The following is a 12,515-nucleotide window of genomic DNA, read 5'->3' on the forward strand; positions in this document are numbered from 1 at the left end:
TCGGTTTGAAACTGTCAGAAGCTGAAGTCGAAGTTTGCATTAGGTTCTGGGAAGGAATTTACTCAAAGAAAAAGCATAACGTATTTAAAAAATATCGGATGTAAAGGTATTTAAAATCAGTGTGTGTGTGTAATTAAAGCTTGCGGTTTATAATTGTGTGCAAAATGTAATGCAGAAATATCTCATTGTCATTGTAGCCTCGTTATTATCGTACTGTGCTTGAGGGCTGCTTTCTGTCTTATTACTGTACTTTGAATTAGTTTGTTTTTCTTTTACAGAACTCTGCAATTATTATATACTGGTATTTTCAATTACTTAAATGTTGTGTAACTGTAGACCTGGCTAAGAGCGAATGCAGCAGAACACTGTAACTACAGTAAGCATGGTATTTCTTTAAAGAGTGACTTGCAATATATAAATAGTAAATAACATTGATTAATAAACAGATATTTTTGAACAGATGTCCTCAGATGAAGAAGGAGCTAGTACGAGTCCAGTGTTGCCCAGAGATTCAGATCGGGGTAGTTCAGTCTCATCAGAACTGCAGGTAGGCTACATCTCATCAGTAACATCTACAAGGAACAGAAATGAAATCTAGATTTTCTTTAGATAGACACGGTTTAACTTTCACTGCTGTCACTTGCTGCTCATGCTTCCACACCCACTCAAACATCAGCTTTACTGGTTTCCATTGCTTCCGTAAATAGTATGTAAAATCATAACCATAATTTAGCAACAACAGTTCCATTACCAGCCCACATATGTCAAATAAAGGAAGCACCCAGGGTTGGGAATTAAGTAAATATGTACTCCTCTGTGGGTCAGCCACTGTTAGTTACATTTCCAATCACAGTTCCATCACTTGTTCTGCTTGGCGACCCCATCAGGGCCACATGTTTCACTAGCCACCAATGTAATTCATTTCTAACACATGGGCTGAATCATGCGTTTCCAGCAGAGATTGAACTCCTTTTATTAGTTTTTATATGAATGTCATTCAGAAAATATCTTGTAGATGCAGATTTGTTTATTCCCTTTTTTCATGGTATTGATAAATACAATTGTTGCAGTCTGCCTCATTTATTTGTTCCATGTGTTTTCTAAGTGTGTCTGTAAGCTTGTCCTGTTCCTTGGCTTGTTCACAGGGAGAATATGAAGAGCTGCATCGATATGCTGTAGTAACTCCAAAGTTTGAACTTGGTACCCAGAGGCAGGCTCTGAGTGCTTCACAACTGACAGCAGATGGGAGAATCTCAAGCTTAATGGATGATGTTCTCTTGCAGAATTCGGCAGGTAGCTTTTATTGCATTATTTTAAGGAGTTAAACCATTATCTTGCATGGGGTGTGTATCCCAGCACACAAGTACAGTTGTGTAGCTTGTTAAACCAAACTTTAACCAAGAGATAAGCTGATTTTCATATAAGGCCATTCAGCCTTAGGAGAGACTTGACTGGCAGGTTTTTATTTTTTTACAAGAAGTTTAAATAACATTTCCTTTTCATTTAGTCCATATTAATAAGTAGATATGTCTTATTTATTATGTTCTTTGATGTCTGTATGCTGCTGGTTAAGTTTTGAACCATGTTTTTATTGTGTTTGTACTTGTAATTGTCTTTATTGTTTTCCAGGACCCCCCTTGTAAATAAGGCCTCGGTCTCAATGGGTAAATCACCTGGTTAAATAAATAAAATAAATAAATGGACACTTGCTTACTTTGCAGATTCACATGTGGGTCAAGTTATATTTAACAGTCTACCTGTGCACATTGGCTGCGTTCCTAAATTCAACGCTGAGAAGCAACAACTCTTAAAATCGTTCCTAAACTCACCGTTGAGAGCTAGTGACGCGCAGCGTTGGCTCAACGCTGACTCAACGAACTCACCGACTCTCAGAGCTGGTGAGCTGCTCAACAGAAAGGTGGCGACAACTACGATCAAACGGCTATATAGAAATTATGAATGGGGTTAAATGTAGACACTAAGACCGTTGTCCGATTTCCAAACGGTAATTGGTAATATACACACGTGATTTATTTGAATTATGTATTATTGTATAAGAAGTAAGACACAACAAATGACAATGTAACCTAAATAAATATATTACGAAGTAATGCATTATATTTAATATGCAGAATCACTCATTTTCAATTTTACTGTTTAGTTTAGGAATGCAACGAATCGTTCCTAAATACCCGGAAGTGTTGTGACAATAGTCATGTTTTTGTTGAGTCAACGCTCAACAGTACCGTTGAATTTAGGTACACACACATTGTGTCCATCTAGCACTGTTGCTTGTAAATGACTCCAATTGTGATGAGTCAAATGTTGTCTTATCATTCTATTTTGTTCATACATCACCAAACAATGAGGTTGCTGTGCATTGTTGCTATATTCTATTGTGATCAACACGTCATGGACTGTTCTATTAGATATTTCAAATTCATGTGCACTGGCTAAAATTAATATGATTAAAGTCTATTTCTTTTTGATTTTGTGAAAATATTTGTAATAGTCAGTTTTGTAAAAAAAAAAAAAAAAAAAAAAAAAAAAAAAGATAATTTACAACTTGCAACATAAACCTTATAAACTAAATAACGACAAATATATTAATGTTTCATCAGTGGCAATAAAGAAAATCACTATCTGCTATCGAAGGCAACCGTGTTTATTTTTTACTACTTTGTTTGGCCAGAGAAAGAAGAAACGGCTCTTTATGCATTAGTCAGAAGCAGTGAGTAGTAGATAATAATAATAATAATAATAATAATAATAATAGTGTGCATACCTAAAACCTATTTTACAGTGACCTGATTGGTAATTGACAGCTGGCATGTGACCAATAGTTTCGTCCCTTTTTTGTTAAATATTAAAATGTGTGTTACTTGTATTATCAGAACAAGACAAAAGCAGGCATGAATTACCTTCAGATAGACAGTTAGGAACATCAAGAGTTACAACTGAAGGGAGACCTGCAGCTGCCATGGAAAGAATGGAAGGTAAACAGTTTTAGAAATTCACAGCTTACCATTCTGAATAAACAGCTAAATAAAAGTTTGGGAGCAGATTTCATGTGCCCGTTTTTGTTTAAGAAATAAAACCATTGTAATGTGTTCTGATACTAACAAAAACAACCTATAGTGAAACCTTGCATAACAGCCATCTCCATACAAAGACTGTCAATGCCACATGTTTACAGTCCCAGTTTGCTTCCAATGACCTTTTAATATCTGAACCATCCTGCTATAATGGATTAAATCCACCACCTGTAGTTAAAAATTATCAAACCTCTGTTAAATTATCTCACTAATGCAACCAATATACACTGCCAACAGTAGTTATTTGCACTGTTTTCAAGTGAACAAGTAGTTTACCCACATGCACATGCTTCCATAAGAATAATGAGATGCAAAGGTATTTATGGAGAGGGATAAAGTACTTGTATTACTGTACTTCTAATTTGTGTTAGTATTATAGGAGCACATGAGGACTAAAGTATAATTGCTGTGTTGTAGGTCAAGGGGTGCTATTAAGGACTCCTGTTGAGTCTGATGTGGAATCTGGCTCTAATCTTCATTCACCTGCTCATTCTGTAAAGACCTCATCAGTAAGCATCTTACCTAGTACCTCTGATTACAATGTGATTATGGAACTGTTTATTCCTGAAGAGAACATGAACAAAATGGAACACTCACTGGATACCTGGAGCAACCAACTAAAGGTGGGTTCTTCAGTTGGTTTAGGTTTTTGTCAATTACTGTAAATATGATTGATCCAATGGAATTCCCTGTGACATGTACAGTACTGCTGACCAAAATACAGTAATACCTGTACATGTGTTCAAATTGGATGATGGGTATTGCTCATATTGAACATATTACCACAGCTGAGGAAAACATTTATTTAGCCTCAAAGGACATGTGAACAAAACAAATTCTGGATAAAAGTATTATAGTGTTTTCTAAAGCCTGTTGAGTAACATGATTTATTGCTGTATTTCAGACAAATGTTATAACTGAGCTAAGAAAATGGAAACTGGCTGTCATTGAACAACACAGACTGCAAATGAAGAACGAAAAAGAAAAGCATGCCGCCCATGTGGCTCGTTTAACCAACGATATGGACGATTTAAAGGAGCTGCTACATACGTATGAGATCTCGAACCAGAGAAAAGATGAGGTATCAGCTACAAATAATACAAGACCATTGTCTTAATTATCAGTACCAACATGGACAAATATGGGAGAAGGCATTCATTGTATCTTTGAAATGTTTGCATTTTTTTTGTAGGTACTTTACAATCAGGATGGGTTTAATCGTATGGGCTGTACCCACAAAGCATTTACTTTAGTTTTAAACCTGTTAAAAATTTTAATGTTACAGTGTTTCAAGCATACCAAGAGGTATTTTTTCCCTCAATTGTGCAAACAGACTTAGGAATTAGGAATATTGCCTTAGTGTGCAGATTTATTAATCGTGTCTGCTATCTGGCTAACAGTTTTATTGCAATTCTGTAGAATGTGTTCTGTATTAAAATAACTGTCTGTCAATATACCTGTAATGTAATTTAACTAGGATTATTTCCCAACTTTAATTTATTTGTATATACTCCTAATTGTACAGTTAGTTGAATAAACTTGTCAAATACATTGTCGACTCCAAGGAAATGTCTTCCCTTACAATTGTACCATTTCAGGTGATCTCTAATCTTATGCATGGAATGGAACGACTGAGGGAAAAGCAGGAGCTAATGCGAACTTTCTCTCATTGGAGAAGCAAGCAATGCGAGGCTAGGGAGGAGGTAGGAGCTGACAGGGAATGAGTTGATGACAGTGACCTTTTGACCTTGCAATGGCGGGGTTTGCAGGCTGCTATTCAAAGAGGACTGAGACAACTGACAGGTTCTGTATTTCATTGTGTGTCTTTTAATATTAATGAGCTGACCCAGTACACAGTGCACAGAACAAAATAAGCTGTGACAACGTACAGTGCTCCCCCTTTATAACAATGTAGTTGGAAGCCATAGTTAACCCTTTGTGGTCATATGTCGGACCTGGTCCGACATTACAATTTTCCCTTTCTGGTCCGATGTTGGACCCTGTCCGACATCATCAAAAAGATGTCAAGCACAGGTCTCTAGTAATTTTTTCTCCGTAAAAAGCAGAGAAAACCTTTCAATGGTCGAGTGAGACCGATAGGAGCTGAGACAAGTTGAAAAAAAAAGGGGGGCGCATCTGAACAATATAGATAATCCCTGCACCTCGGACATAACAAGGACATAAACAAACAACATAGCTGCTTCCGCATCCAGTGCTCAAAGAATATCACAGACATTTGGCAAACTTTTTGAGATGTTATAGTAATAAAATAATGACTTGGATCACATTATTGAGGAGTTTGATGATAAAACGAGTGATTTATCAGTATGCACGACTATGAAGAGGTATGTGATAAATACAGCGAATAAGGGGTGGAGTGGGGCTGGAGATGCAGTACTGAGTGTCTTGTTGATATGCAGTGCCTTTTAAACCTGTTTTACTTTGAATAAAGTTACTTTTAAAAAGTGTGTAAAATAAACTGCACTTGTGAAAATAAATTGGACCTAATGCATCTGACAGGCGCTGAATAAATGGACCACAAAGGGTTATGACACTGTGCTATTTGTGTTCCGCCTTATAACGAAAACTCTAGTGTTAGTGTAATGGCATTATGGGGCAAATGGGAGCCATGACTGTACCGCCTTGTAACCTGTTCCGTAGTATAAGGGGCACCTTATAAAGTACTTAACTTGTTGAAAGAGGTATTGTACAGTCATACCAGTTTCAACCAAGGCATCCCAAAGGTTTTTTTTTTTTTTTTTTTTTTTTTTTTTTTTGTTTTTTTTTTTTTTGTTTTTTTTTTTTTTTTTTTTTTTTTTTTTCCCAAAGGTTTTTTTTTTTTTTTTAATTGATACTTGGTAAAATTAAAAAAAACTCAGAATCTGATTGACCCCATTAACCAGATTGCTGTTGTTTACTGCTCTTTGCATCGAATATCCACAGAATGCCCAGTCCTTTGCAGTTTGTAAACTGTCCGTTTGCTCTCTGTTTTAAGGCATATTCAAATGGCCTAGCTGATCGGCACTACAAGCAAATGCTAATGAAGAAGGTGTGGGTGGCTTGGCACTCTGTCATTGAAGTGAAATGGAGAGAAAGGGTGGAGCGGGCATGTCAAGCTAGGGCCGAGGAGGTCTGTCTCCAGTTATCCACTGATTATGAACGTAAAATTGAAGAAGTAAGTTATACCTTTCTTTTACATGAACAAGCTCTGATTTTATTTTATTTTTTTAATAAATTGCTTAAGTGATCAACACAGTTGCATTTTTAAACCAGCACAACAGTGAAGCCTAGTGGTTGCAAATGAGGACTGGATGTTTTGTGTTGCCTAGGTTTAAAACTCCCAAAAATGTGTATTTGAGTCATCCTGGGCTTTCTTTTTTTTTTTTTTTTTTTGGAGAATGAGTGAAGTGAATGTATCCACTTGGGAAGAAGCTCAAATAGTTCGATTTTATCAGCTAAAATACTAGCCGTGGAAACTGAAGTCTAAATTACAGGATTGTTTCCAGTGTTCACCTTTAAAATAAATAAAGTGAAGATCATTAAATCCTTTTTTTTTCTTTATAACTTTTTACATGTGATCTGATTTCTACAAGCAGATTTAAGTATAAAAACTACCTGTAAATTGAGTTATAAGTGAAACCTAGAAAAACTGTTGTAGTAAAATATCTATTAAATATCTACATTTAGTCTAGTCACTTTTTCAGCAGAGGCTGGTAAAGATGAGCTGCTCTGGGGCATTGAACATTATAAATGCACACAGTTTTTCAAAACAAAAGGAACGTTACAAATAAAGAAGTGCATTTTTAGTGCAGAGATAACAGAATATTTTAATTAGAAATAGAAAAGCAATAGGGGAGCTACATCAGTGTGGATAGCAGGTAGAAAAAATAGATAAGGTAATAAAATAAACTGAAAAGGAAAAAAAAATAAATCAATGATGCAGGTACAAGCCATCCATGTGGCGAGTACAAATCCATTTAAAAATAAATGCATAATGGTAGAAATGAAGGTTGTAATGGTTGTGATTTTCTTGTGTATTCAATATTTATTTGTTTGTTTTAACCCTCACAATGTCAGCTTTCTGAAGCACTTGAAAAAGCCAGATGCGAGATCCAGCAGTTACATTCTGAAAGGGAACGATATGAAGAATCAATGAAGAAAGCATTTATGCGTGGGGTGTGTGCCCTGAATATGGAGGCGATGACCATGTTTAACGGAAGAGAGGGTAGGCTGGAGCATGGTTAGTAATCATTAAGTGGTACACACTCGCATTGTTTAGATGCATGTATTGTCAAGAGTCCATAATAACAATGTGTATAGCATTTTTCTGTCATATTTATCTTAAATAACCCCAAAGTCGCCATGGTGATCAAAACATTTTCTAGAAAAAATAAATTAATCTCAAAGATTCTTGGACTTAAATAACCTGAAGTATAAACGGATGGCTGTGTGACCTCACAGGGCAGGATTTTTTTATATTTGCTAACACATTTTTATTTTGTGGTCCCATAAAAACTAACACATGATATAAATATACAGAAAAATAGACTTCACCTGAGTCAAAGTGAAAATAAAAGTATTGTTTGTGCTAATGTGGGAAGAAAATGTTTTGAAGCCTCTGATATACCTTGATGTGAAACTGCATCAGATTTGAGATTGTATTCAACGTTTTACACAACAGTTTCCCTGTTCTTTAAGGGATTCACCTCTTGATGTTTTTATGTGTATGAATTCAGAGCATCCCTCCCGAAGGGAAGAGCCTGGCTCCAGCATATCGGTTAATTTTCAACAGCCAGCAGCAACCTCAGCCAGCTTCAGCCCTGTTCACTTTGAATCTGCCCCTGCAACAGCAGCACCTAGTGACACAGAGCAGATGGTATGTGTGTCAGGGAAGTGGCAGCTTGTTTTCAATTAAATGAATGTGCTTTGTGGGGATTGTGTGTGTGTGTCTTTTTTTTTTTTAACCATAGAATGTCTTTTTAAGCATTTTTTTTGTGGATTTAAGTGGAATATAGCGAGCAGTGATCTAGTTGAGGCTCCTGTTCACACATGCCTACCTGTACACTGTTTGGGAATGCCTGGCTGCTTGTCTTTAAATGTCTACATAGGTCATGCTTACATTTTTGCATGTCTGTCTAGAAAACTGCTAATCTCGTAATTCCTGATAACATCCTTCTTCAAAGTTATTGAGAGTGTCAACTAATAGCATTAAGACAACCTCAAACTTATCATTTGTATACAAAAACTATATACATAATTATATACATGATCGAATCACTACTTTTACTATTCATATTTTTAAAATTCGATTTTCTATTTAGGCCTACCATTTGTACATGGATGTTAACATCCCGTTAACTATATATGATAGAATTACTGTTGTAAAGTAAAACTGTAAAAAAATACCTGAGCAAATGACAAAAGGGGTCACTGTATCAGTATTATGTTTTCACTACATTTACAGTCACACAGCAGGGTGGAAACCCTTGTTTGTGATTTATTTCCACTTCTCAAAATATCTGTTTATTTCCAGTTCACATCCCATTTTGGATCTGTTAGCGCACCAGCTAGAACAGCAGAAGACATCTCGGCCACTACCACAGTCGATGGCACCACAAAACCATCAACCCACAAACTGGTATTCATACTGAAATCTGTTTCTTACTCATTTTTAAAAAGTTTGTTTCATTATACATTTAATTGCTTTCATTGATTTTGTGGAGTATGATAAATACTCAATTTAAGTGAAAAGATAACTTTTACTAGTTTTGATTTACATGAGAAAAACTGGGGGGGGGGTACAGTATGCATCAGTATTTCATTCAATGTTGTCAATATATGCCACTAGTTATGAATCTTGCAGACTTTTACTTTAATGGTAAATGCAGTTTAATTTATGAGTAAATTGTTGATTAACAGCTCAGAGTTTTTTAGTGAGGGATGGAATTGAACCAAGTACTTGGTGTTAATTGCAAATGTTATCAGTTGATCTGGTCCAGCTTGGCTGAATGTTTTTGCATCTTTCTGCAGTCCGTCACCCGGGTTGTGACCGCAGCACAGCAGAGAGCAGAGAAGACTATAACCGCTCGGATCACAGGCCGATCAGACCTAGGACCGAAGAGCAGCAGGATCGCGGGCAATCTCAATGTAATGGGTGTGGCCCCACCAATGAGTTCAGTTGTTGTGGAACGGCATCATCCAGTTACACAGGTATTATTGACAAATAAAATTACATTCTGACATTCACAAATCTCACTTCATTGACTGATCTATTTAGAAGCGTAAGATGTACTGTAATTGTGGTTAATATAACAAACATACAGCACATGAGACGAAATAGAATAGTTCTGACTCTGCATTTGCTTTGTGTTGTGAGGAAACTAGGTATAAATGTAAGTACTGGAGTAGATGAGAGAGAGAGGGATTGTATTAATAAAGGTAATAGAGATTGTATTAATAAAGGTAATAGGTGTTGTATAGTAAGTCAAGCCTTTATATTATCTCACTTGGGCCAGGAACCATCACAATATTTACCATCTTGCTAATGCTTTGAGTCCCACATTTGAAAGGAATTATTCGAGATTATTTGCTGCATATTTTCCGAATGAACACATTCACAGAGATTCCTAAATACAGATACGCTTCATGCAATGTGTTAATGTAAATGTGTACACTTATTAACATGCAGAGTGACTGTCTTGCTCCCTGTTCTAACGCCTAATGGTTAATATTCCATTGTGAAGTTCACAGCATTAAAATGTGGCATCTGTGGGATGTTTTGAAGTATTTCTTTTTATTACTTTTGATTCTCATAAAGTGTACCTCACAGGTTAACTGGTTGAGAATTGCAGGGCTGTTGAATGACTGTTCTTGGTAATAACCCTAAGGGATAGGGTTAAGAAAAATTCCTGAACTATTCCTGAAAAATGTAGTGATGCTTCACTCATAATTCCGCATAGTAGATTCTAAAATTCGTAATACAGTTTTAATGTTTTAGCGAACTGTTGGCCAAGCAACTGCTGCAAAATTTCCCCGATCTGGACAGCCATCCTCCAGCGCTGGGAGAGTTTCAGGACACAGTGGAAGAAGTCATCAAATCCAATCAATAAAAGTCGTTGAATGAACACATTAGCAGTCCTGAAACTCCTGTATACTCCAAGAACGCTGACCTGTGAATGCGTGTGTGTGTGTGTTTTTGGGAGAAAAGGCCTGGTGCGATGTGTAAATCACGCTTCATTCCCATTAAATTGTAAGCTTCCAGTTGAAAATTGCTTTCAACGAGCCACAAATCTGCTTTCAGGTGAATTATCAGGATTTACATTTTATATTTGTACTGTTTACATTTTTTCTTATGTGTATGCTTTGATTGTATGCAATTTTAAACTGTACATATTTTTTATAATTTATTATTAAAATAGCACATAAAACCTGTTAGTTTATAATTGCATTATGAAACATTTTGTAATAAACCATTTTCATTTTTTTAAAAATGACTGGTGGATAATGTGCAGATGATACAGTGTACAGTCCCAGATAAGACCAATTCACTGTGTCTTAACAGGATAGCTGCATAACCTTTGAATGGTGTGTTAATGTTTGTCAGGAAAACGATTCACTTTAAAAACACACATACAATTATTATAAAAGGTATATTAATAATTTGAAGAGAGTTTATCACCATTTATATTTTGCTGACATGATCTCCATCAAGCTTTAACCATATGGACTGTCTTCTATGCAAAGCTCAATCGCATTCTAGCTCTACACCTTTCACAAGGTACTACCGGTAATAGGCTCCTAACTCTTTTTTTTTGTTTGTTTGTTTTGTTCCCTATATATTTTAAACACATTGATTGTACTAAAAAATAAAATATATATCATTGAGGCTAGAATGGAAAATGTTTATTTAATTACTACTGTAGTCATTATAATTTAAAAAATAAGAACATAAGTTATGAACAAGAGGCACCATTAGGTTTGTTTTTTAGTATCTTATTTATCCCAGCAGTCTTAAAGGATCCTAGCTAGCCCCTGACCTTCTTTCCAGCTGTGTCCCTTAGTCCTAATCAATATATCCAATAATATATGATTTTATTATAATGACGTAATTTATTTTTCTGATGATTTAAAAAAAAAAAAGTGTGCAATTTACAGGCATAACATGACGAGCCAAGAAAAGTATCGAGTAGTAAAAGTCACAGCGACTTAGAAAACTGCATAAAATAAGTGAATTTCCCTTTGCGGCTGCACAGTTAAATATTTACAGAATTACCTATTTGCAGTTTAGCTTCCTTTTTTACATTCAAAGGTGGGGTGGCAGAAATATCTTCAAAAGCCTCAGTGTGACAGCAGGTCCTGGGCAGCTCCAGGAGCTACAGCTCTGCTTATTTCTTTTGCTTTCAATTATAAAACTTAATACTGCTTTTAAAAAAAAGGCAGTCTTCTGCATGGTCTTTAAGCTTCTTCAGAGGCACATCAAGAAACTGTGCATTTCTTTGAATTATTACCACTTGTGTCAATTCTGGTTTTCTCTGGAACAAAAATAAATAGAAATATCAAAGCAGGTTATTATATACAGTGCTCCTTAGTTATAATTCCAGGAATGGGACAGGCCAAACTGGCACTAGAGTGAGGGATGACAGTATAACAAGGTTTTTGTTTATTTATTTATTTTTTTAAATAAAGACTTGTACTACAACACAGGAAACCCATTCAGTGATGATGTAACAGCACCTAGTGATCTGGAAGTGTGAGACAGGAGCTGTAAAACATTATTTTCCAGCCTATATGGTCAGGCATTTGCAGAATTGGAAACTTGTGTTTTCGAAAGGAGACTCCACCCATCAATCTCACATGTTACCAGTTTGACCAGCTGACTAGGTATCTCTGCCCACAAACCCCTATCATTTCTTTGTTTGGTCCTCCTCCACCCTGCAGTGTGCCTTGTCTAGGGGGAAGGTAGCCCCAAGTGCCACTTGTCCTGCCCGCTTGCCGAGCCATTCTTAATCACTGTATTGCATTAATCTCAGCTTGGCCAGCATAGGGGCCACTAACGAGCTCCAATGGATAAGGCCATGGGCCAAATTGTAATGTGAACGTATTATGTATCTGTCGGTTATCATGTTCATGTTGGGCATAACTGTTTGCCAATTGTTCATATGCCATCAGCCATATCTTTCGCAACCAATAAACTGTTATTTTTACTTCTAAGTGGATGTCTTCTTTCTGAAAACACCTTTCTATGTGATGTTTATAGCAGTTGTTGGTTTTTTGACTTGCACATAATAAAATTAAGGTTTCACTTCTGCACCCACATCCAGTCAGGGCATGCTAGCGAGGGAATGCAGGGATGCTCACATTGACACGGCCAGTGCTATATGGTCTGTGTCTGTGTAAAAACAAAGGACTTCAGTGACAGCG

At 36.2% G+C, this 12,515-nt stretch overlaps 2 protein-coding genes across 4 annotated transcripts in view; one reads left to right on the forward strand and one right to left on the reverse strand.

Annotated features, from left to right (window-relative positions):
- LOC121305303 (centrosomal protein POC5-like) lies at window positions 1-10,972 on the forward strand. 3 transcript variants are annotated; one of them, XM_041236916.1, is made up of 13 exons: window positions 1-106; window positions 447-547; window positions 1,146-1,293; window positions 2,895-2,996; window positions 3,513-3,718; window positions 4,000-4,176; window positions 4,694-4,798; window positions 6,091-6,270; window positions 7,173-7,335; window positions 7,832-7,971; window positions 8,629-8,733; window positions 9,126-9,305; window positions 10,093-10,972. In XM_041236916.1, exons 2-13 carry the CDS (start codon window positions 461-463, stop codon window positions 10,216-10,218), a joined length of 1,719 nt encoding a protein of 572 aa, XP_041092850.1. In that variant the 5' UTR covers window positions 1-106; window positions 447-460; the 3' UTR covers window positions 10,219-10,972. The 3 variants fall into 3 exon arrangements, with proteins under 3 accessions (XP_041092850.1, XP_041092840.1, XP_041092858.1); XM_041236906.1 differs by having other exon boundaries at window positions 461-547; XM_041236924.1 differs by having other exon boundaries at window positions 461-547; window positions 7,173-7,320.
- LOC121305321 (ankyrin repeat and death domain-containing protein 1B-like) overlaps window positions 10,973-12,515 on the reverse strand; it is a 24,649-nt gene continuing 23,106 nt past the window's right edge. The window contains exon 15 of the mRNA XM_041236934.1: window positions 10,973-11,626. Within this exon, the coding sequence (XP_041092868.1) occupies window positions 11,571-11,626 (56 nt within the window). The 3' untranslated portion in view covers window positions 10,973-11,570. The remainder of the gene's footprint in view (window positions 11,627-12,515) is intronic.

Source organism: Polyodon spathula, chromosome 2 (assembly GCF_017654505.1).
Source record: "Polyodon spathula isolate WHYD16114869_AA chromosome 2, ASM1765450v1, whole genome shotgun sequence".
Classification (NCBI taxonomy): domain Eukaryota; kingdom Metazoa; phylum Chordata; class Actinopteri; order Acipenseriformes; family Polyodontidae; genus Polyodon; species Polyodon spathula.

Coding starts and splice junctions, on each gene's coding strand:
- LOC121305303 (XM_041236916.1), top strand. CDS start 461: ATGTCCTCAGATGAAGAAGGAGCTAGTACGAGTCCAGTGTTGCCCAGA. Junction 4,177..4,693: donor CGAACCAGAGAAAAGATGAG/GTATCAGCTACA, acceptor GTACCATTTCAG/GTGATCTCTAATCTTATGCA. Junction 8,734..9,125: donor AACCATCAACCCACAAACTG/GTATTCATACTG, acceptor ATCTTTCTGCAG/TCCGTCACCCGGGTTGTGAC.